Source organism: Gorilla gorilla, chromosome 14 (genome assembly GCF_029281585.2).
Source record: "Gorilla gorilla gorilla isolate KB3781 chromosome 14, NHGRI_mGorGor1-v2.1_pri, whole genome shotgun sequence".
Taxonomy (NCBI): domain Eukaryota; kingdom Metazoa; phylum Chordata; class Mammalia; order Primates; family Hominidae; genus Gorilla; species Gorilla gorilla.
The window spans coordinates 39160008-39181007 of record NC_073238.2 but is presented as its reverse complement, the minus strand read 5'-3'; the positions used below and the strand labels follow the sequence as shown (position 1 = coordinate 39181007).

At 42.6% G+C, this 21000-nt stretch overlaps 2 protein-coding genes across 25 annotated transcripts in view; one reads left to right on the top strand and one right to left on the bottom strand.

Moving 5' to 3' along the window:
* Positions 1-14521, top strand: part of CPAP (centrosome assembly and centriole elongation protein) — a 58955-nt gene extending 44434 nt beyond the window's left edge. For 8 of the 13 annotated variants that reach the window (XM_019039809.4, XM_055359698.2, XM_063697205.1 and 5 more), the window contains 8 exons: positions 4700-4924; positions 8161-8245; positions 11910-11974; positions 12186-12296; positions 13104-13244; positions 13322-13406; positions 13481-13601; positions 14192-14521. In XM_019039809.4, coding sequence (XP_018895354.4) covers positions 4700-4924; positions 8161-8245; positions 11910-11974; positions 12186-12296; positions 13104-13244; positions 13322-13406; positions 13481-13601; positions 14192-14384 — 1026 coding nt within the window. In that variant the 3' untranslated portion in view covers positions 14385-14521. Of the gene's footprint in view, positions 1-4699; positions 4925-6076; positions 8079-8160; positions 8246-11190; positions 11975-12185; positions 12299-13103; positions 13245-13321; positions 13407-13480; positions 13602-14191 lie in introns of those variants that run through there. The other 5 variants (XM_055359699.2, XR_010130504.1, XM_063697206.1 and 2 more) reach the window with 5 other exon arrangements.
* Positions 8243-21000, bottom strand: part of RNF17 (ring finger protein 17) — a 140816-nt gene continuing 128058 nt past the window's right edge. For 10 of the 12 annotated variants that reach the window (XM_063697201.1, XM_063697202.1, XM_031001261.3 and 7 more), the window contains 3 exons: positions 20115-20304; positions 17998-18106; positions 17365-17555 (listed from right to left, as the gene is read on the bottom strand). In XM_063697201.1, coding sequence (XP_063553271.1) covers positions 18008-18106; positions 20115-20304 — 289 coding nt within the window. In that variant the 3' untranslated portion in view covers positions 17365-17555; positions 17998-18007. Of the gene's footprint in view, positions 9464-17364; positions 17556-17997; positions 18107-20114; positions 20305-21000 lie in introns of those variants that run through there. The other 2 variants (XM_055359691.2, XM_055359692.2) reach the window with 1 other exon arrangement.

The following is a 21000-nucleotide window of genomic DNA, read 5'->3' as shown; positions in this document are numbered from 1 at the left end:
TTCTGTTTACAAGAATCCAAGAAGGGCTGTACTGAATAACTGCGCATATGTGACCTCTCACAATCATTCTCCCACTTATTCATTCAGCACATGGCTACTGAGTACCTGCTGTGTAGCAGGCATATACTGGCAATGCAGCAGTGAACAAAACAAATCAATCCCTGTCCTCATGTAGCTTATGTCCTGGAGTATATCTCTAGGATGGATTCCTACAAGTGAATTTTGAGGTTAAAGGTATGTACATTGATACAAATTGCCAGATTATCCCTCCATAAACATCATGCCAAATTTTAGTTCAGTTTTTTATTTTTATTTTTTGACACACTCTGTGGCCCAGACTGGAGTGCAGGGGCTCAATTTCAGCTCACTGCAACCTCTGTCTCCCAGATTCAAGCGATTCTCCTGCCTCAGCTCCTCAAGTAGCTGGGATTATAGGTGCCCACCACCATGGCTGGCTAATTAATTTTTAGTTCTACTAGCAATTCTTAGAGTGTTTTTTGTTCTCTACCTGATAGGTAAGAGGTTAAAAATTGATTTTAAACTTAATTGAATTTCTTTTAAACAATCTGAGTTATAGTTACAAATTTAGTATGGCTGTTTTTAGTGAACAAGACATATACTTGAAACAGTAGTTATAACAAATTCTGCTATCAGAAAACTTCACTAAATTAAAAACCATAGCCTATTCTAAAATACATGATGGGTTTCTCATTTCATTTTTCTTTCTGGATCTCCTAGGATTAGAGATAACCTTGCTGTGTTATGAAAATCTTACCAGATCCAAAGGGAAAAAATAAATAACCTCCTTAGACCACACAAGGTTATGAGATTGATTGCTTTTTTTCCTTCTTCTCTTTCTCATAGCTCTGATCCTGACTACTTCTTCCAAGGATTCAAAGCAGAGCAAACACACTTCTTTTTGTTGTTGTACTTTGTTAGATGAATAACGTGGGTTTTCTTTTCTTGCAACTTGATGCCTTTCCCTCACAAGATGTGTCCTCTGATTCTCAGGCTCTGCAGTCCAGGCTGCTAGCTCTTATCCCTGTGTGGCTATTTCCATTTAAATTAATTAGAGGTAAATTGAAAATTCAGTTTCTCATTCCCATTAGCTACATTTCCAGGACTTAGTAGTAGCCACCTGTGGCTGGCTGGTGGCTGCCACACTGCACCGTGCAGGACTGGGCACATCCTCACTGCTGGCAGCTCTGGGCTGTACCCATCAAGGGGCTTGTTGGGTGGCAAGGGGCTGGGCTGGTGAGTTGCCGTCCCTCTTCAGGAACTCATTCTTGAACTCTCGCCTTTGTTCGTTTATATGACTTCTGGTGTTGATTGAAGTTTGGACCCTGTTCATACTTGGTTATCATGTGTAACCCTGGGTATTCATTATTTCTTGCTGGTTTTGGTGCAGTTCCTTTTCTTCCTTACACCATTTGGCTTATTCATAGTTCCCCGTATTTACCTTTCTTTTTACTTCTGTGCAAAAATATACTTTAAAAACAGATATATACTTAATAGAAAACAAACCTATGTTTATTGATACTCTATTAAGTCATCAAAAAATTGAGAGGGCATATTTAACCTTCCTTTACATTACAGTTATGTTGAAAAATATTAACTATTTTATTTTGGGTATTCATTCAGCAAATTTATTGAGAATCCCTTATGTACTAGACACTTGTAATCATTGAGGAATTGATGATGAGTTAGCAATTTCTGCCCTCCTGGAATTTATATTCATCATTACTGAGTCATAGCTTTTCACACACTCAGGTTACTCTAATTAATTATAAAATTTCCATTTTGATATTTAAGTGGTCCCAACTTGACCAGTGGGGGAGCCCCTTTAAGTCCATGGCTCCCTTGCCATTTAGTGCTGCCCTTGGCGTTTTGAGAGTACTGCTTTCTGAAACAACGGGTTATTTAAGACTATTTGGTTTTGGCTTTCTTTCTTTATTTCCTTTCTTTCCTTCCTTTTTTTCTTTTCTTTTCTTTTCTTTCTTTTCTTTCTTGACGGAGTCTCACGCTGTCACCCAGGCTGGAGTGCAGTGGCCGGCCCCTCCCGGCTTCACGCCATTCTCCTGCCTCAGCCTCCCCAGTAGCTGGGACTACAGGCACCCGCCACCACGCCCGGCTAATTTTTTTTTGTATTTTTAATAGAGACGGGGTTTCACCGTGTTAGCCAGGATGATCTCGATCTCCTGACCTCGTGATCCGCCCGTCTCAGCCTCCCAAAGTGCTGGGATTACAGGCGTGAGCCACCACACCCGGCCTTGGCTTTCTTTTTTAAACCTGCTCGGGGTCTGGCATCTACTGCGCTGCAAGGAGCCGGGCTCCTCCGGGGCTGCTCTGAGCGTAGAGCCTGTGGAGGTTGACAGAGCCGGCTGCGCCTTCCGCAGGTGCGGAGTACCCTCGGCCTTCCCTGCCCTGGCTTCTGCGCTTTCTTCCCGTTTTCACGGCGCTGGCTCTCAGCCGTGCTCACCGGGACCTGGCAGCTGCCTCTGCCTGAGCCTTGCCCGCGGGACGTGGAGGCCTTGCCTCTGAGCTTTCGCGCTGCGCTGGAAGTCTGCGCCCCAGCCCCGGATCCCACCCGCCAGCCAGGCCTGCTGGCTTCACCCCGCAGGTCGTTTCCTCCTGCCCGTCTCCCCTCCCGGCTCCTCTGCCGTCCGTCTGGGTCTGGACCCTCACCAGTCCCCCAGCCTAGGGGCTCCCCTCTCTTCCTCTCCCCCATCCCCAGGGTCTCCGCTGGCTGGCTGCCGCCTCTCCCTCCCTCTGCACCCCGAGGGCGTGTCATCCTCCACCCAGTCCATCCCCGTGTCCCGCCCACGGAGCCCACCCTCCGCCTCCGCCTTCTGTCTCCACCGCGCGTTCTGCCCCCAGCCTTCCCATCCTTACCGCCGGCTGGCATTTCTTTAAACAAAACTCACTCAACCCCACAGCCCTGTTTTCCTTTGCAGCAAAACTCCTTAAAAGCCTTGCCCATATTCACTGTGCCTGGATCTCCAAATCTCACCAGCTGTTTTCGCCACACGCCCTGCAGCGCGGCCTCCGGTCATTCTATGGCACTGACACGGCCCCTGTGGAGCCCCTGTGCACACCCCAACTGTGAACCCCCAGGCCTCATCGCGGCCGTCTGCCAGTGTCCATCCTGGTGCCGTCTTCCCCTGTGCTTGGGCCAGAGGCCTCGAATCATTCTCGAGGCTTCTCTTGCTCTTCCATTCCTTGCTGTTCTGACAGAAAGTCCACTCAGATTCCAGTTGCCACCTCTGGGTTAATGACTTGCTGGCGGCTTGGCCTCCGCTCTTACCCCGTCCCTGTGGCGTCGCTCCAGGTGACAACGGATCCCCTTCGCTCAGACACGTCCATATGCCTCTGCTTTCCTTCCTCCAAGAACCTCAGTCCCTATGTGACTGGGCCTTTTTTCCCCTTCCTGTCCCTGGCCAGTCCTCCTGCCATTTACTTGTCACCTGCGCTGGTCCCTTGTGCTGGCACTGTGCCAGGCACCCTCCTGTTGCTTCCCACACGCGCTGCCTCCCCCTCTGTTCAGTGACACCCAGCACGTGTCATCCTTCCTCCCCACACGGCCCCGCCACCTTACCTGCCCTGGCCACTCTCCCGTCACCCCCTCACCTGCCCCAGCCACTCTCCCATCACCCTCCCACTGTCCCCGGCAGAGTGAGCCTCATGAAGTGGAGCTTTGTTCTTAGTATAATAAGGGCCTGTGACAGTGCCTGATAACAGATATTTTGTAAATATTAATTGCTCTTGAATTCTGAACCCATTTAGACTTGTATTTTACCATTTTTGTATTAAATCCATATTCCTGCATGATAAAAGTGCTTACCAGAAATTTTTCATTTATTGGTCATAATCCATCTCACAAATGGGAAACCTGATGTTCATGGAGGTTGTGGACCTTACCTTGTTTTAAGCATTCAAGTCAGAAAACTTGGATGTGAACCTTGATGTCACCCAATCCAAAGTCCACGCCCTCTGTGGTGGGGCCCGGATGTCCTCTCCATCCTCACTAGGCTGCCATGTGGCTGCCGCAGGGATTACTGAGGTGCAGGGGCATGGGCCGGGCCGCGCCTGCTGCCTCACCACTGATGGGCTTCGGTGCCCTGCTCCTTCCTCGACTCTAGGTCAGTCCCTATCACTTGCAGCTGCACGTGATCTCGAATTGCTTCTAGACATTTCCAGCATATTCTTCCCTTATTTTAGTCTATCTAAAACCACTAATTTTTCTGGAAATTTATTTCTTCTCATGAGTTTCAGATAGTTTTCAGGGCAGGTAGTTTTGACTTTGGAATCTTTTATTCTTTAGCTCTACTCTTCCTTCAGTTATTCATGAGTTCCTATTGCATTTCTTCTTTTTGGGATCTCCCCCCTGGATCCCTTTCAGTTAATAGCTCAGGTGAGGTCTTTCCTACCTCTTGGCAGTTTTCTGCTGTCAGCTCCCATGTGCTGTCTGCCTTCCTTTCTCCTGGCTTCTGGAATTAGTTTTGCTGATGGTCTGCGGTGAGACTCTGATCCCCTCCTCCCGCCGCTGAAAACCACGACATTCGTCTTAGAATGTCGTCTGTTGACTAAGCCTTCCCTTTCTTGCTGGCTATTCTGTTTCATTGCTGGGTCTCTATTCTTCTATTGTTTTAATTCTGGTAATGTAGTAATGCTTTTTTTTTTTTTTTTTTTTTTTTGAGAGACTTTAAAACAGCAAATAGCAGATTTACGGGAAGATTTGAAAAGAAAGGAAACCAAATGGTCAAGTACACACAGCCGTCTCAGAAGCCAGATAGAAATGTTAGTCAGAGAGAACACAGACCTCCGGGAAGAAATAAAAGTGATGGAAAGATTCCGACTGGATGCCTGGAAGAGAGCAGAAGCCATAGAGAGCAGCCTCGAGGTGGAGAAGAAGGACAAGCTTGCGGTAGGCGGGGAGGCGGGTGGGTTGTGTCAGGCCAGGGGGAGCTTCAATATCTGAGCATTCAAATTCATAGAGTCAGAAAGTAGAATGGGAGCTGCCAGGGGCTGGGGGGGCAGTGGGGAGTGACTGTGAATGTGGACAGTTTCCATCTTGTAAGATGAAAAGTGTCCTGGAGCTGGATGGAGGGCGATGGTTGCACTACACCGCAGATATCCTTAATGCCACTGAAGTGTGCACCTAAACATGCTGAAGACGGTGAATTTTATGTGATATCTATTTTACCACAACTAAAAAGATTTTTCAAGCAATGCTATAAACGGGTACTTTGCAGACTCATTTCTCTAATTCCTATGGAGGAGGTTTGCCACAGTAGTCAGATCATCTCTGTTAAAACAGACCAGGGAGATTTTGGCCAAGAGTGGCACGCATATGACACTTTTTAATCAAGTAATTGGTCTTTCATTCATTTCTATGAACAACCAGGGTGTGCCAGGCACTGCATTAGGTGCTTGGGGTACAGCAATAAACAGACAAAATTCCTTGCCCTTATGAAGCTTACATTCCAGTGGTGGAAGAAAGACTGTAATAAGCCAAATAATAAAACGTGTGGTGTGTGAGATGGTGACGAAACCTTCGGAGAAGCAGGGCTGTGGAGTGGCATCGCCGTCTGGGTGGGACGGTCTGGGAAGCGCATGTAAGGAGTGGCCTGGGTGGCCGCCTGAGCCTGCAGAGGAGCCCCAGGCTGCAGCAGTACCTGAGTGGGCCTGAGACGGGGCAATCGGATTAGTGGGCGAGGAGCGGTGGGCCAGCCCTCGGGGTGGGCTGGGACAGTGGGTGGTGGATGGGATTCCTAACAGATGGCAGCATGCACATGGGCATTTTTTGAGTGAGTGGGAGTCTGGAGGGCTCTGAATGAAGGGTGGCCGGGCCTCTTATTTTAGCTCCGACTGCTGTAGACTGGGAACAGGTGGAAGGGAGCATAGCATGGGCAACACCAGGAATGCAGTAGGGCTTGGGGGGACTGGGTGGCAGTGGCGGGTGGAGAGAAGCAGACTGTGTTTGTTGTTGAGCTGTGTGTGTGATTGGTGGTGACAGCAAGGAAGGAGTCAGGAATGGCCTCAACTGTGCTTAGTTTTGTGTTTTGGTCTCATGAAGGTCCCACTGACTAGGAGCAACCGCAAGAAGGGAGCACATGGCCACCAGGAACTCAGGCTTGGACAGGGGAAGTTGAAATGCCTACGAGACACACAGGAGATCCGACTAGGCAGCTGCACACGACAGCACAGGCTCCGGTTGGGGACACACACCTGGGGTCGTCCCAGTGTGTGATACAGCACCGGGCAGGGAGAGGCCAGCAGGGCTGTGAGTAGGCAGGGAGGAGCAGATGAGCAGCTAGAGAGCAGGAGGCCAGGAGTCCGTGTGGTGCCCTGAGAGCAAGTGAAGAAAAGGCTGCAAGGAGGAGAGTGACCACCTGTGTCAGGTGTGGCAGTGACTCAGAGGAGGACTGAAATCGGCCATGGGGTTTACCAGGGAGAAGGAACTGTGGGCCTTGAGAAGGACTGTTTCTCTGGAGTGTTGAAGAGGAAAGCCTGATCGGCTGGGAGCGGATAACAGCTTTGTTTAATAGTTTTGCAGTAAATTAAGGACATGAGGGTAGTGGCCATAGGGGAATTTTTTTTTTTAAGATGGTAAAATTAACAGGTGTTTGTATATTGGTTGGACTGACTCAGTGGAGAGGAAAATATTGACGCAGGAGGAAGTGGAAGAATTGCAGAAGCACCATACTTGGTGAAGTGAGAGGAGCTGGGTCCAGGCAGCAAATGGAGGGCAGGCTGTGGCCTTTGTGCCCAGAGGCGGGAGGTGCAGGCATAGCCCAGGCTCCTGTGAGGGCAGAGGCAGCAGGAGGGGAGGAGATGCAGAAAGCCAGAGGTCATCTCTGTGAACAAAAGCAGAGGCTGGGGGAATAGAGTGATTCGTGGCTGTACCTGGGCCAACCTGGGTCAGAGACTGAAAATTTAAAATGAGAATTGCACATATTTTTTTCTTATTCAGCTTGTGGTCATCCAAGTGAATGCCACCAAGTGAGCAGAGGAAGGGAAGCTGACAGTGTGTGTGACAAGAGTGCCTGCTGCGTAGCATACTTTAGCTGCATGAGGACAGTGTGGGCCCAGAGGCTTTCAGGACATGGCAAGCACTGGGGGTCGAGGACCCGCAGGGTCATGTCAGCTGTGAGCGTGGTCAAGGGTGGGGAATTAACAGAATAAGCTGCAAAGACAGGAGCGTAATGAGAAAGCAGCATTCTCCCCGCCGCTCCCAACCTTTTTAGTATGAAAGCTTCCCAAAATAGAGAATAGGTGAAAGAATAGTACAATTAATACCTGGATACCCACTTGGATTCAACCACTAGGAACATTTTGCCATAGTTATGTCTATGTTTCACTGAACCATTTGAAGGTACTTGTAGGAATCATGGCAATTCACCCCTAAATGCTTTAGCATTTTATTAAATTGCATTAACTTTTGAAGAGACCAGGCTGATTGCTTTGTAGAATGCCCTACCTTCTGGATCTTTCTAAGTAGAATGCTTTGAAATTAATAATTTTGTGGTTATTGATAATTGCAGATGTTGATAGTATTGATAATGACAAGTTCTAGGGTTGACCATTGGGGTGTGGAGCTGAGGTAGGACACCAAGAAGGACGGCACTGGAAGCATCATCTCCTGGCAGGGACGGACATGGAGGGGGCTGGGGCAAGTAGTATTGGGGCTTGATTTGGCCAGAAATGGAGGTGGGGTGCAGAGAGGACTCACCCCACCTCATCCTCATGGGGAGTGCTCAGTGGTGGTCTCGGAGAACTGGGCTCAGCTGGACTGTCCCAGTGGGAGTGGGAGTGGGGAGCACCCAGGAGAGGCTTTGTCCTCGAACACCATGAGCTGAAGGGCCTGTGTGCTCCTCGTCTGCTCTGTAATGGTCAGAGGAGATGGTTCAGGTTACCTTGCCTACTGTGTCCTAACTTGAATGAATGTTTGTCAAAAGGAGCGCGCGCGCGTGTGTGTGTGCACGCGCGCAGTGATTCCTAGATAACAGCTTGTTTGCTTTGGCCTGTTGTATAAATGAAAACAATATGAATAAACAAAACCCACAGCATTCTTAGCAGTAGCTGAGTTTTATTAGTTTCACTTAGTGTATTAATAGACTAACACTCATTTTAAATAAAAAATTATCTCTTATACTATAGAACACATCTGTTCGATTTCAAAACAGTCAGATTTCTTCAGGAACCCAGGTAGAAAAATACAAGAAAAATTATCTTCCAATGCAAGGTAAGAGGCTGCATGATCTTTTTATAAAACATTTCAGAATGTAAGGAATAAACCATTTATATACCCAACTTAATAAAACACTTCTTAATAAATGTTTTTGAACATTTGAATGAATTTGAATTAATAAATGTAATTGAAGCTCCTGTGCATCATCTTATTCCGCCAGTTAATTTCTACCCTGATAATGGTCCGTGCTTCGGTTTTAAATTATTTTACCTTGTTGCGTTCATAAATTGTTATACTGGTCGAGCATCCCAAATCTGAAACTTTTTGAGGGCAAGCATGATGCTCAAAGGAAACATTCATTGGAGCATTTTGAATGTGGATTAAGGATGCTCAACCAATAAGTACTTGCAGATATTCCAAAACTTGAAAAAAAAAAATGGAGATCTGCAATACTGTTCCCAAGCATTTCTGATAAGGGACACTCACCCTGTAGTATTGTTTCATATTCTGTGTGTCCTTCTGCAATTTGTTTTTTTCTCTCAATACTGTATGACTTACCCATCTTAACACATAAAAACTCCAGTCGATTGATTTTAATAGCTATGTAGATTGCATTGTATACTTCCACAGTTCAGCATTCCTGGTGATGGGCAATTAGGTTTGCATGATAATGAATAGGGCTGCAGAGCGTGTCTTGATTCTGTGGCTTCTCTAGGATATATATGAAGAGTAAGATGCCAGGCCATGTCAGCTGGAGGTTTTCCCTTTGCTCTGCAACATGGTTGTACCAGTTTTTTTTTTACTCTCAGCAGAGTATGCTCTTCATACTTGCAAACACTTGATCTGGCCAGACTTTTAACATTTTGGCCAGTTGATGTAAAATGGTGGTTGATTCCGTGAGCTGGTAAGGCCCTGTAAGCATGTTTTCTTACATTTAGTCAGCATTTGAGGTTCCCCTTTTGTGAACTACCTGTTCATTTCCTTTGTCCATTTAAAATTTTGGATGTGTGTGTGTGTGTTTCTCCTTATAAAGTTAATTATTCCGCATAGTAATCCTTTGTCAGTTACAAGCACTGCTAATATTTTCTCCCAGTCTGGGTTTGGCTTTTCAGTTTGTGTTTTTTTTAATGTATGTTTTTCCTTGTAATGTTGAATTTACTAGTCTTTTAAAATAGTTTTTGGTTTTCGTGACTTTAATTCTTCTCAATCCTCAGGCCACAAGTACACCATTTTCTTCTATGCGCTTTTGCATTCACATCTTGAGTTTTTAATCTGGAATTTTAAAAAATTATTTTTGTGAAATAAATTTAGTAAAGATATATGCAGTTTGACAATTAGAAAGCAAATACTCGGGTTACCACCACCTACGTAAAGACATAGATGAGTGGCAGCCCGGAACTGCCCTCTGTGGAGCCCGTGGCTTTTCTTGATGGCACTCTCATTTTCTCATGCTCTGCTTTACTGCGCCTCACACAAACTGTGGTTTTTGCAGACAGAAGACTTGCAGCAACTCTGCACTGAGCAAGTCTGTTGGTGCCATTTTTCCAACAGCATGTGCTCACTTTGGTAGTATACATTAGCAGTCCCCAACCTTTTTGGCATCAGGGACCAATTTTGTGGAAGACAATTTTTCCACGGACTGGGGTAAGGGGGATGGCTTTGGGATGATTCAGCACATTAAATTTATTGTGCACTTTAATTCTAATATTATTACATTGTAATGTATAATGAGATAATTATACAACTCACCATAATGTAGAATCAGGGGGAGCCCTGAGCTTGTTTTCCTGCAATTAGATGGTCCCATCTGGGGGTGATGGGAGACAGTGACAGATCATCAGGCATTAGATACTCTAAGGAGCGTGCAACCTGGATCCCTCGCATATGCAGTTCACAATAGGGTTCTTGCTCCTATGAGAATCTAATGCCGCTGCTGATCTGACAGGAGGTGGAGCTCAGGTGGTAATGCGAGTGATGGGGAGCTGCTGCAAATACAGATGAAGCTTTGCTGGCTCGCCCACCCGCTGCTCATCTGCTGCTGTGTGGCCCAGTTCCTACAGGCCACAGACCGGTATACCGTGGGGTTTGGGGCCCCCTGGTATAAGTGGTATACTTATAATCTACATAAATTGCAAATCAGTATCTTCTCCTAGTTCATGGCTTGTCTTTTTGCTCTTTATAGTATCATCTTTTGATGAACCTAAATTCTTAAAGTAGTTCAATTTCAGTTTTTCCCTTTGGGCAGTGCTTCTTAATTCTTTCCCTATCTTGGGGTCATAAACATCCCTCCCCTAGTATCTACCCAGCTATTCCAGCACTGTGTATTCCCTAGCTTCCACTGTCCCCAGTTTCCTGTTGTAGGTATTTTTAAGGTGGGTTCACACAGTCCTCTAGACAGTGTGCTTGCACCTGGAGCCTGTCTATGCCCACGGTCACCTCTCGTTATCCTGCCCAGTTGGTAGATACTTTGGGGGTTCAAGTTAATGTTAGTTCATAATCAGCCTGGGAAGAATTAAACTTGATATATAGTGGGTTTGAATCCTGGTTCTGCCTTTTATTAGTTGACAACCTTAGTGGGTTATTTAACCACTTAGCCTTGGTTTTCTTGCCATAAAATGGGAATAATATTCTAGTCTTTTCTCTAAAGGTGGTTATGAGAAACGATGTCACACAGCTTTAGTTATAGTTTAGTTTGCACACATAACCTGTGGGGGTGAAGCATGACATTCTTGTGTCATCCCAAACAGAGCACTCCTGCTATCCCCAGAGCCTTGTCTGCCATCTGCCCCTTTGCTCAAGCCTAAACCACTGTGTACTCCCAGTACTTTTTCTGTTATCCTTCACCATCCACTCCCAGTAGTCCCTAGACTGATCCCTCTGATGTTATTTTCTGGATCTATTAGTTACATTGAATCATATGAAATTGCTGATGTGTGGCAGTTTGGGACCTATAAATCAGTGATTTCCCATGGTGTAATGGAACCATTCCTGTCTCACAGGCACAGCACAGCCGCCTCACACGCCCAGCAGCTTGTTGGCTGACCACCTGCCTCTGCTCTCCTCCTTCAGGCCATTCTCCCGTAACATCCAGCTCCGTTACACTTTTTAACATGTAGGTCAGATTCTGGCACTTGCTCGAGACCCTTCCAAGTTGAGTGTTTACAATATGATCCATTGGCACATAGGATGAAAATACTGGCACTTCAGTGTATTTTTAGAGATTCACCTCACTTTGTTGTTGGTGGGGGCGTGTTTATTTTGTAATGTATATGTTGCTGGTACAGTATGTGATTGATTGGTGTGCTGGACATATTACAAAAAGTTTATACCATAGCCACAAGGGCATTTATGTTTTAACTAAATACCCAGTTATTTGGTGAAGCCAAATTCCACAGGTCTTAGATGCCTCTTTTATCTGCACCTTACACCTTGTGATTGTCTCTGAAATACATTTGGGTCTGTCTGTCAGGCTGTTTCATCACCTGTCTCTTCCCCAGGATTGTAAACTCTGAGACAAGATACTGTCTTTCTTGGACATCTAGGACTTAAGTACCTGTGTCGGAGAACTACAAATTAGTAAAGAAAAATATTAAGACATCCTTAACTAATGGATAAAGGACAGCAGTTCACAGGATATGAACTAAGGAAATGTGTGATCATACTAATAAAATTTTCAATTAAATATTAAATCTAACTCTTGACAATTTTATTCTAATAGGCAATCCACCTCGAAGATCCAAGTCTGCACCTCCTCGTGATTTAGGCAATTTGGATAAGGGACAAGTAAATATTTTTATATATTCAAACATACATTACTTAGGCTTGAAATCAATTTGTTAATAGACTTATGTTTCTAAACCACGTGTAAAAGAGAGTTTTGACTTAACATTATAAATGTTATATTTTGTAAACACTAGTCCTAGAACCCTATATCAGAATCTGGCTTTGGAAGTAAGAGTAGGTTTTAGCTGCTTGAAATGTGTTGTGCTTACAGGCTGCCTCTCCCAGGGAGCCACTTGAACCACTGAACTTCCCAGATCCTGAATATAAAGAGGAGGAGGAAGACCAAGACATACAGGGAGAAATCAGTCATCCTGATGGAAAGGTTAAAAAATGTTTTTGAAATAATGAATTCTATAAAAAATAAACATGGGTTAAAATAGTTGAAACACATAGAATCTAAAATAAGGGCTCTTTGGACAAGATGCCTTTAGTTGCCATTTCTCGTTCAGAGATTCAGCAAAAGGCGGCATACAATCTCTGTATGATCTTTGTTCTTACTCCAAAGCCTTTGTAATCCTTGGCACTTCTTAAAAGCTTCTGTTCATTCTAGGTCTTCCTTTCTTGCAGCCTTTCTTATACTGATCCTGAGTCAGGGGCCTCTCTCCTCATCTCCAGCCAGCGCAGTTTTATTCTTATGCTTAGGAAAGTTTCTTAGTGGGAAAACTGCCTGGGGGTTCCAGCTAAAGGGAATGAGGAAGAAAGGGATATATACAGGTTAGAGGTGATGAGGGAATTTTTTCCTCAGGTTTATGGAAAATTTACTTTTCAAATACCTGATCTGGTCCATTTCTATTGAAATTATAAGGGTTAGAGTGCTATCCTTGAGGAATGAGAGGAGGACAAAGAACAACAGTCAAAGTAGTAGTTAGACTTTCCTGTACAACGTCTACTTTAGGGTAACAAATTGTTAAGGGAAGGTTTTTTTTAGGTAAATTCCAGCTAATACATGGAAAAGGAATGAGAAAATCAGAAAATCACGAGTTTGCTACTCCTGATGAAATAAAGGATCTTTTGAGGGAATGTTTTACATTTTATTACAAAAAATTTCAAAGTAGGCAGTTGGGAGGAGAATTAGGCATATTTTGGTCAGGAGAAAATCTTAGGTGATAATCTTGTGTTGGTTTTTTAGGTGGAAAAGGTTTATAAGAATGGGTGCCATGTTATACTGTTTCCCAATGGAACTCAAAAGGAAGTGAGTGCAGATGGGAAGACCATCACTGTCACTTTCTTTAATGGTGACGTGAAGCAGGTCATGCCAGACCAAAGAGTGGTATGTTTCCAGAGGTGTTTTCCTCCATAGTTTAACCATCTCTGGAGAAAAGGCAGACTGACTGTGTGTCTTTACAGATCTACTACTACGCAGCTGCCCAGACCACTCACACGACGTACCCGGAGGGACTGGAAGTCTTACATTTCTCAAGTGGACAAATAGGTACAAACTTGCTCCACCCTCTCATTAAATTCTTCCCTTCCTTCAAAAAATATTTACTGTAACTTTTTAAACAGAAAAACATTACCCAGATGGAAGAAAAGAAATCACGTTTCCTGACCAGACTGTTAAAAACTTATTTCCTGATGGACAAGAAGAAAGCATTTTCCCAGATGGTACAATTGTCAGAGTACAACGGTATGGCACCATTGTGTTCACAGAAAAACCACTCAGTGTGACACCTGTTCATCTGTGCTCAGAAGGTGCCCCAGCCTTGCGTTTCTGATGATATGCGACACCCGTATTAGGGGGTTCAGTTTGAATGAATGCCCCACAGGCATGTCAAGCAGTCAACTTGATGTGAATTATTTTTCACATTCTCCTTTTTTGTTCCATTCTTTCAAAACAGATTTTAAGTCTGATCATGCCCCTTCCCAGGAATAACTAACTAACTCTCTTCCCCACCTGATACAGAGCAAACACTCAGATGGTTTTTAAATTAGTGAAAGAAGGGTCCAGTTTAATATAACAACCAAAAGGAAGAACACAAGTTGAAAAAAGTTACTAAGCATTTTGTGATGAAAATATAAATGATTAAAACAATGCTAATCTGATAATTGGAACTATCACCATGAAGCAGAAACACTGTAGAAAGTTACAATTGTATAGGGATAACCAAGCTACTTCTCCAGAAGTAGCTGCCAGAATCAAAAGGCTACTTTGCAGTAGTTTTTCTGTTGTCTATTTTCTATTTTTTTTTTTAAGAAATTATATTTTAAATTTTACAGTGATGGCAACAAACTCATAGAGTTTAATAATGGCCAAAGAGAACTACATACTGCCCAGTTCAAGAGACGGGAATACCCAGATGGCACTGTTAAAACCGTATATGGAAACGGTCATCAAGAAACGAAGTACAGATCCGGTCGGATAAGAGTTAAGGACAAGGAGGGTAATGTGCTAATGGACACGGAGCTGTGACAATCCTCATGTGATCATGAAGTAACAGTAACTGATTTTTTTATGTTAAAAAATGTACATTTACTGTGGATTCTGTTTAATTTATTGTGTGTGTGGGGAAAAGATTGGATTCTAAAATAAAAGTTTACCCTGTGGCATCTTCATTTTTATATTCTTTGAAATGCAATGATAGCTCTCATTTATAATTCACTACCCTGTCTTTCAACAGACTAAGGAAAGCATTTTTACTGTTTAGAAATTGTGTGCAGGTTTTTACAGTAAGTGGGTGTGTTTATTGGTTAGAAATGGCTATAAAAACCAAGAAGTGCAGGAAGTACATCACCTAGATGTCCCACAGACACATCAGCCATAGAGCACTGGACTTGTACAGAAAGTGTACTCAAGGAGTAAACACGTGTCTCTGTAGCCAAAATATTACTATGTTCAGTTAGTACCAAAATTAGAGCATTTGATCTACTACAGAGGATCATTAATTATTATAACAGAATGGGAAGTTACAACAGTGAATGAATAGAAATAGGTCACACACAACAGGTAGTAATCATGGTGAAGAGAAAGCAGTTATAACAAGGCTGACTTTGTAATGTCTCAAAATGGGACACTTGAGAGTGGAGGGGGGGCATGAACGATGACTAGCCAGTGTTAACCCATGGACCACAGCTACCCTGATGTTACCACAGTGAGATTACTGTAGCCTCATGGAAGCAAGATGTCCCTGAAGGATGGGCAAGTCACTTACTTGTAAATTTATATAATAATTACAGATTGGTCTAGATAGACCTTACCTGTCACATACATATACTATGAATCAGGTTTTGTTGTTAATGAAATCTATCAATTCCAGGTGACTTAACTGAATATGAAAAATAAAACTTTTTGAAGAAGTACAGATGTATCTATATATCTATATAGATATCTCTATATAGATAGATAGCTATATAGATATCTAGATATATAGAGACGGGGTTTCACCATGTTGGCCAGGCTGGTCTCAAACTCCTGACCTCAAGTGATATAGATAATCTATATAGATAGATATATCTATATACCTAGATAATCTATATAGATAGATATATCTATATACCTAATCTATATAGATAGATATATCTATATACCTAGATAATCTATATAGATATCTATAATCTATATAGATATCTATAATCTATATAGATATATCTATATATCTAGAATAGATATATCTATATAGAGTATATATCTAGATATATATATAATCTAGATTATCTAGATATATCTATCTAGATTATCTATCGATAGCTATGTAATCTAGATAGATATCTATATAGCTATATATCTATATATCCTTACCTCTCCTGAGATATCTATAGAATATACCTATATATAGATATCTACAGATATGATATATTCTAGAGATATCTCAGGAGAGGTAAGGATTTTTAAATGAGACAAAAAACACAAACCTTAAAGGAAAAGGTTGATAGGCCAGGCATGGTGGCTCACACCTGTAATCCCAGCACTTTGGGAGGCCAAAGTTGGCAGATCACTTGAGGTCAGGAGTTCGAGACCAGCCTGGCCAACATGGTGAAACCCCGTCTCTACTAAAAATACAAAAATTAGCCGGGTGTGGTGGTGCATGCCTGTAATCCCAGCTACTTGGGAGGTAGGACAATCGCTTGAACCCAGGAGGTAGAGGTTGCAGTGAACTGAGACCATGCCACTGCACTCCAGCCTGAGTGGGACTCTGTCTCAAAGGAAAAAAAAAAAAATGTTGATAAATGAACGAACATTTCTGTCAAATGATGATATTACAAAATGGGAAAGGCAAGCCCCAAATTAGAAGACAAACAACTGATCAAGGATGACTAGAATACATTGTTTCTACAAATCAGTAAGAAAATTGCAAATAATTCAATAGAAAAATGGACAAACTATTTGAACAAGCAATAAACAAGTGACAGAATGGTCACTAGCTAATAAACCAGTGAATGCATATTCAATGAGATATGCACTGATGAGATACCTTTTCTTACTAATATCACAGTCTGGCAAAAGTCTGGCGACACCAAGTGCCGGCAAGGAACTCAGACAACTGGTGGTGGGATAAATTGGTAGAATTACTGTTTAGAAAGCAAAAAAGTAGTTGTGAAATAATTGTAAAAGTCAAAAAGCAACCCCATGGCCCAGCAAATTCCATCACTGTATATGTACTAGAAAACCGCTCATGTATACAAGGCTCCTAAAGAGGAATATTTATGAGAAAAAAAACTGGTAATGGAATATCAGGATACATTATGTACACAGATATAGCAGTAAAAGTGAATAGAGTTATACATACCAACATGGATTAAAGAGCAAATAAAATAGAAAATAAAAATTGTGTGACAGCAGATACATTAAAAAATACCATGTCATTTATGGATGCATTCATATGTAGTAAAACTATAAAGACATTTATATGAATGATAAACACCAAATCATAACAGTAGTGTTCACCTCTTAATATGCTTTGGCTGTGTTCCCACCCAAAATCTCAAATTGTAATCCCCACGTGTTGGAGGAGGGACCTCGTGGGAGGTGATCAGATCACGGGGGTGGTTTCCCCAGGCTGTTCTCATGATAGTGAGTTCTCACAAGATCTGATGGTTTTATAAGGGGCGTTTCCCCCCTTTGCATTTCTCCCTCCTGCCACCTTGTGAAGAAGGTGACTTGCTTCCCCTTCCCCTTCTGCCATGTTTGTAAGTTTCCTGAGGCCTCCCCAGCCATGTGGAACTGAGTCAATTAAACCTCTTTCCTTTCTAAATTACCCAGTCGCAGGCAGTTCTTTATAGCAGTATAAGAAGAGACTAATACACTTCTACAGAAGGCAGGGGGAATGTACTTGGGAGAAGCCTTTTTGTACTAATGTCTTAAGCTGAATCATTAGGTATATAAAATGAACTAAATTTTTTTCATGTGTCTTAGCTATTTCATTTTGAAATTATGGTAAAATGAAACAAGCAAATGTTTGGAAGCGAACATTTATTTACTTTTTTTCCCCACACAATTCCTAACAGTTCAATTAAAAATGAGAGGTAAAGCACTAGTGCTGAACAAGTTAGGAAAATTAAGCCTGAAATAATAGTCTAAAGATAAGACATAGTCTAAACATAACAGAATTCTTCTAGGCTTCTATAGATGCTCTGCACTGTATACCTGAAAAACAAAATGTGTTATTTTAAACCTTTGCTTAATGTAAATGTTCAAGTCTAGCTAAATCATTTCTTATGGACAAGATAAAAAGTTAGCTGGCTACCCATGTAAGTACATGGTATGAGGACGGTGACTGCTCAGTAGTTCTATGTGCTTAGCAGATATTTATGTGCTTAAAATTATTTACAGTGGCCACTCTCTCCTGCTCTCCCTATGAACCCTAGTACTGTCAGAGTCATGACAGCCCATCCAAGCATCCTTACAGATAGGGGACCTCTTTGATACTAGTGCTGAATAGGTGAGAAGGGCCTATGAAGAAATCTGGTGGAGCGTTGCTGTCATTCCTTTGAGAAATCAAGGAAAATCCATGGGTGCTTTTCTGATCAATCTAGCATTAATCTCCACTAGTCCCATGCTTTATGCTATGAAGAGAATGAGAACTTACACTTAGGCACTTATTCATCTTTATCTGCAAGCCCCATTTCTACTAATGGCATATGAACTGGATGCTGTTCATCGTCATATAATGTCACTATCTGTTCTGGTGCTGGAGCCTAAAATTAAAAGATACAGTTGTCAAGAAAACAGTAATGTCTTTGCTGCCTTTTCCCTCTCATATCTGGCCATTCACAAGGGTGTGAAAAGGCGTTCTCAGGGGCCTATTGATAATTTATGCTCTATGCTTCCAAAAGGCATCTGTAGTGGTTTCCTGCAAAATCCCATTCTTTCCATTCTTTTGCTCTCTTTAAATTCCTTCTCACAAGGTCTTCCTAAATGAAGCCAGTGGGCTTTGTCACCACCATCCCTTGTTACAGTTCATTTGCATTCCACACAAAGCATTATACCTTTATGCATAAACTGACTGTGATGGTTAATATTAGTTGTTAACTTGGCTGGATTGAGGGATGCCTCAATGGCTGGTGAAGCATTTCTAGGTGTGTCTGTGAGGGTGTTTTCAGAGGAGACTGATGCTAAATCAGTGGACAGAGAGGAAGACCCACTCTCTATGTGGGCAGGGGACATCCAGCTGGCTGGGAGACAAACAGGCAGAAAGGGGGTTCTCTGCTCTCCTTTCCTTCCTGAGTGGGGGACACCTTTTCTCCTCTTGCCCTCGGACATCAGCCTCCAGATTCTTTGGTTTTTGGACTGTAGAACTTGCACCAGTGACCTCCCAGGGGCTCTTTGGCCTTGGACTAGCAGCTGCATTGTCAGCTTCCCTAGTTCTGAGGCCTCCAGACTGAGCCACGCTACCAGCTTCTCTGGTTCTCCAGCTTGCAGACAGCTATCATAGGACTTCACCTTTGACTGTGTGAGCCAATTCCCGTAATAAATCCTCTCATATATCCTATGGTTCTGCTTATCCTTATATACTGACAAAATTCTGAATATTAGAGAAGTGAAAAAATACCTATCTATAAGACATACTTGCCCTTTTTTCACTGGGTTGAGAGAAACCCTGTATGAGCTATTCATACCACTCTGCACATGCAATAGCATATATACACAGGTTTTCAAACAGCACTTTCCAGGAACCATGCTGACTGATTATGAGCTCATTTTTGTCACAGCCAGTGTGTCAGGAATCCCCAAATCATGGCACCAGGCAGGAATCACAAAGGAGGGAAGCAGGTTGAGCTGCACACCAGCAGTGAGGACTAGGTGAACTGAACATCACATGTACCTATCTAAGGGGCTGTGGCTACACTTTCAGCTGACTGCCATTTCAGGGGGATGGGGAGACCCAGGATTCCTAGTTTTTAGAATATCTAATCAGGGCCAGAAATACAGCCTTTTTGGGTAAAATTTCCAACTTTAAAACACTGTGTGCTAAATAAAACAAGGTACAGGCCAGATTCTGCCTGTGGGCTACTGTGACATGCTGAGCCTTCAAGAAGAAAACATTTACATTAAATGCAGTCTGGAGTTTTTTAGTTGACCTTTTGACACAGGTTCTACTACACCAAATAATTCAAAAGTAGTACAATTATGAGATTAGTACAATTAGTACAATTCAAGCCTTTCTATAATGAGCAGAACTACCATTCTTTCCCACTCTTCTTTTAGGATGCAGGTGAAATGCCACATTCCTGTTTTACTTATTCAATTAAATACTTGAGTGGCTTCTAAGTAGCAGCTCAAACACCCTTTCCTGTCCTCTCCAGATGCAAATAATCATTTCTTCTTACACTTCCCCCACCCACAAAGTTAGCTATAGCTCTGTTATAGTACTTATTTCATTCAACCTCATACTTGTTTGCATATTTGTTTCCCCATTTAAGTTAATTATGGGATACTCATCTTGAGCATTTTATTAGTTACATAAATGATATTTTATATCACCACAGGGGTAAGCAGTTTGTTAAATATAAACTAAGACATTTTAACAAGCCTCAAAATTAAGCTTTATATGTATGTATAAAGCTATACATATAAACTATATCCTATATAGCTGTATATGCTTTAGTATAATCTCGCGTGTAGACACTGCATAGAAACAAACACTTTACAAAGTATCGACACAGAAATAGCTTTACAATAATTTTGGCTACTTGAGACACTTACCATGGACACAGCATAGAGTTGTTTTCCTTGAAGACAGTCTATCATAGCCCACAGTGCCTCCATGCTCCATTTGGGACAATATGGTATTCTTGTCTCCCCTAGATCCCTTAAGGGAGGTTTAAACCCTGCCAGGAGAACCTTTATGGCTCGAGCTGGATACCGCATAAGATGAGAAGGAATTTGGCACAGTCTGTCACAAAAGAAATTCTTAAATTAAAATTCTCTTCCAGCTGAAACTATCCAATTCTTAGAAGAAAACATAGGGGAAACGCTTCATAACATTGGATTTTGCAGTGATTTTTTTGGATACGATACCAAAAGCATAGGAAATGAGAAAAATCAGATAAAATGGACTTCCTAAAAAAATTAACTTCTGCGTATCAAAGGACACAACAGAACAAAAAGGCAACCTACAGAATGGGAGAAAATATACATAAACATGGACATTACTCTAAAGATCTACGAATGACCAACAAGCACGTGACAGGATGTTCCACATCACTAATCATTAGGGAAATGCAAATCAAATCCAAAGTGAGATTCCACCTCACACCTACTAGAATGGCTATTACAAAACAACAAAATTACAAGTGCTGGTGAGGATATGCAGGAATTGGAACCTTTGCGCACTCTTAGTGAGAATGTAAAATGGCGCAGCCACTATGGGAAACAGCATGGAGGTTCCTCAAAAATTAAGCATAGACCATATGATCCAGCAGTTCCATTTCTGGGTATATACCCAAAATAATTGAAAGAAGGTACTCAAAGAGATAAATGTATACCCATGTTCGCAGAAGCATTATTCACAGGACCCAAAAGCGGGGAGCAACCCAAGTTCCACCTTCCAGGGAAGGGATAAATAAGATGTAGTATATACTGTATGAGA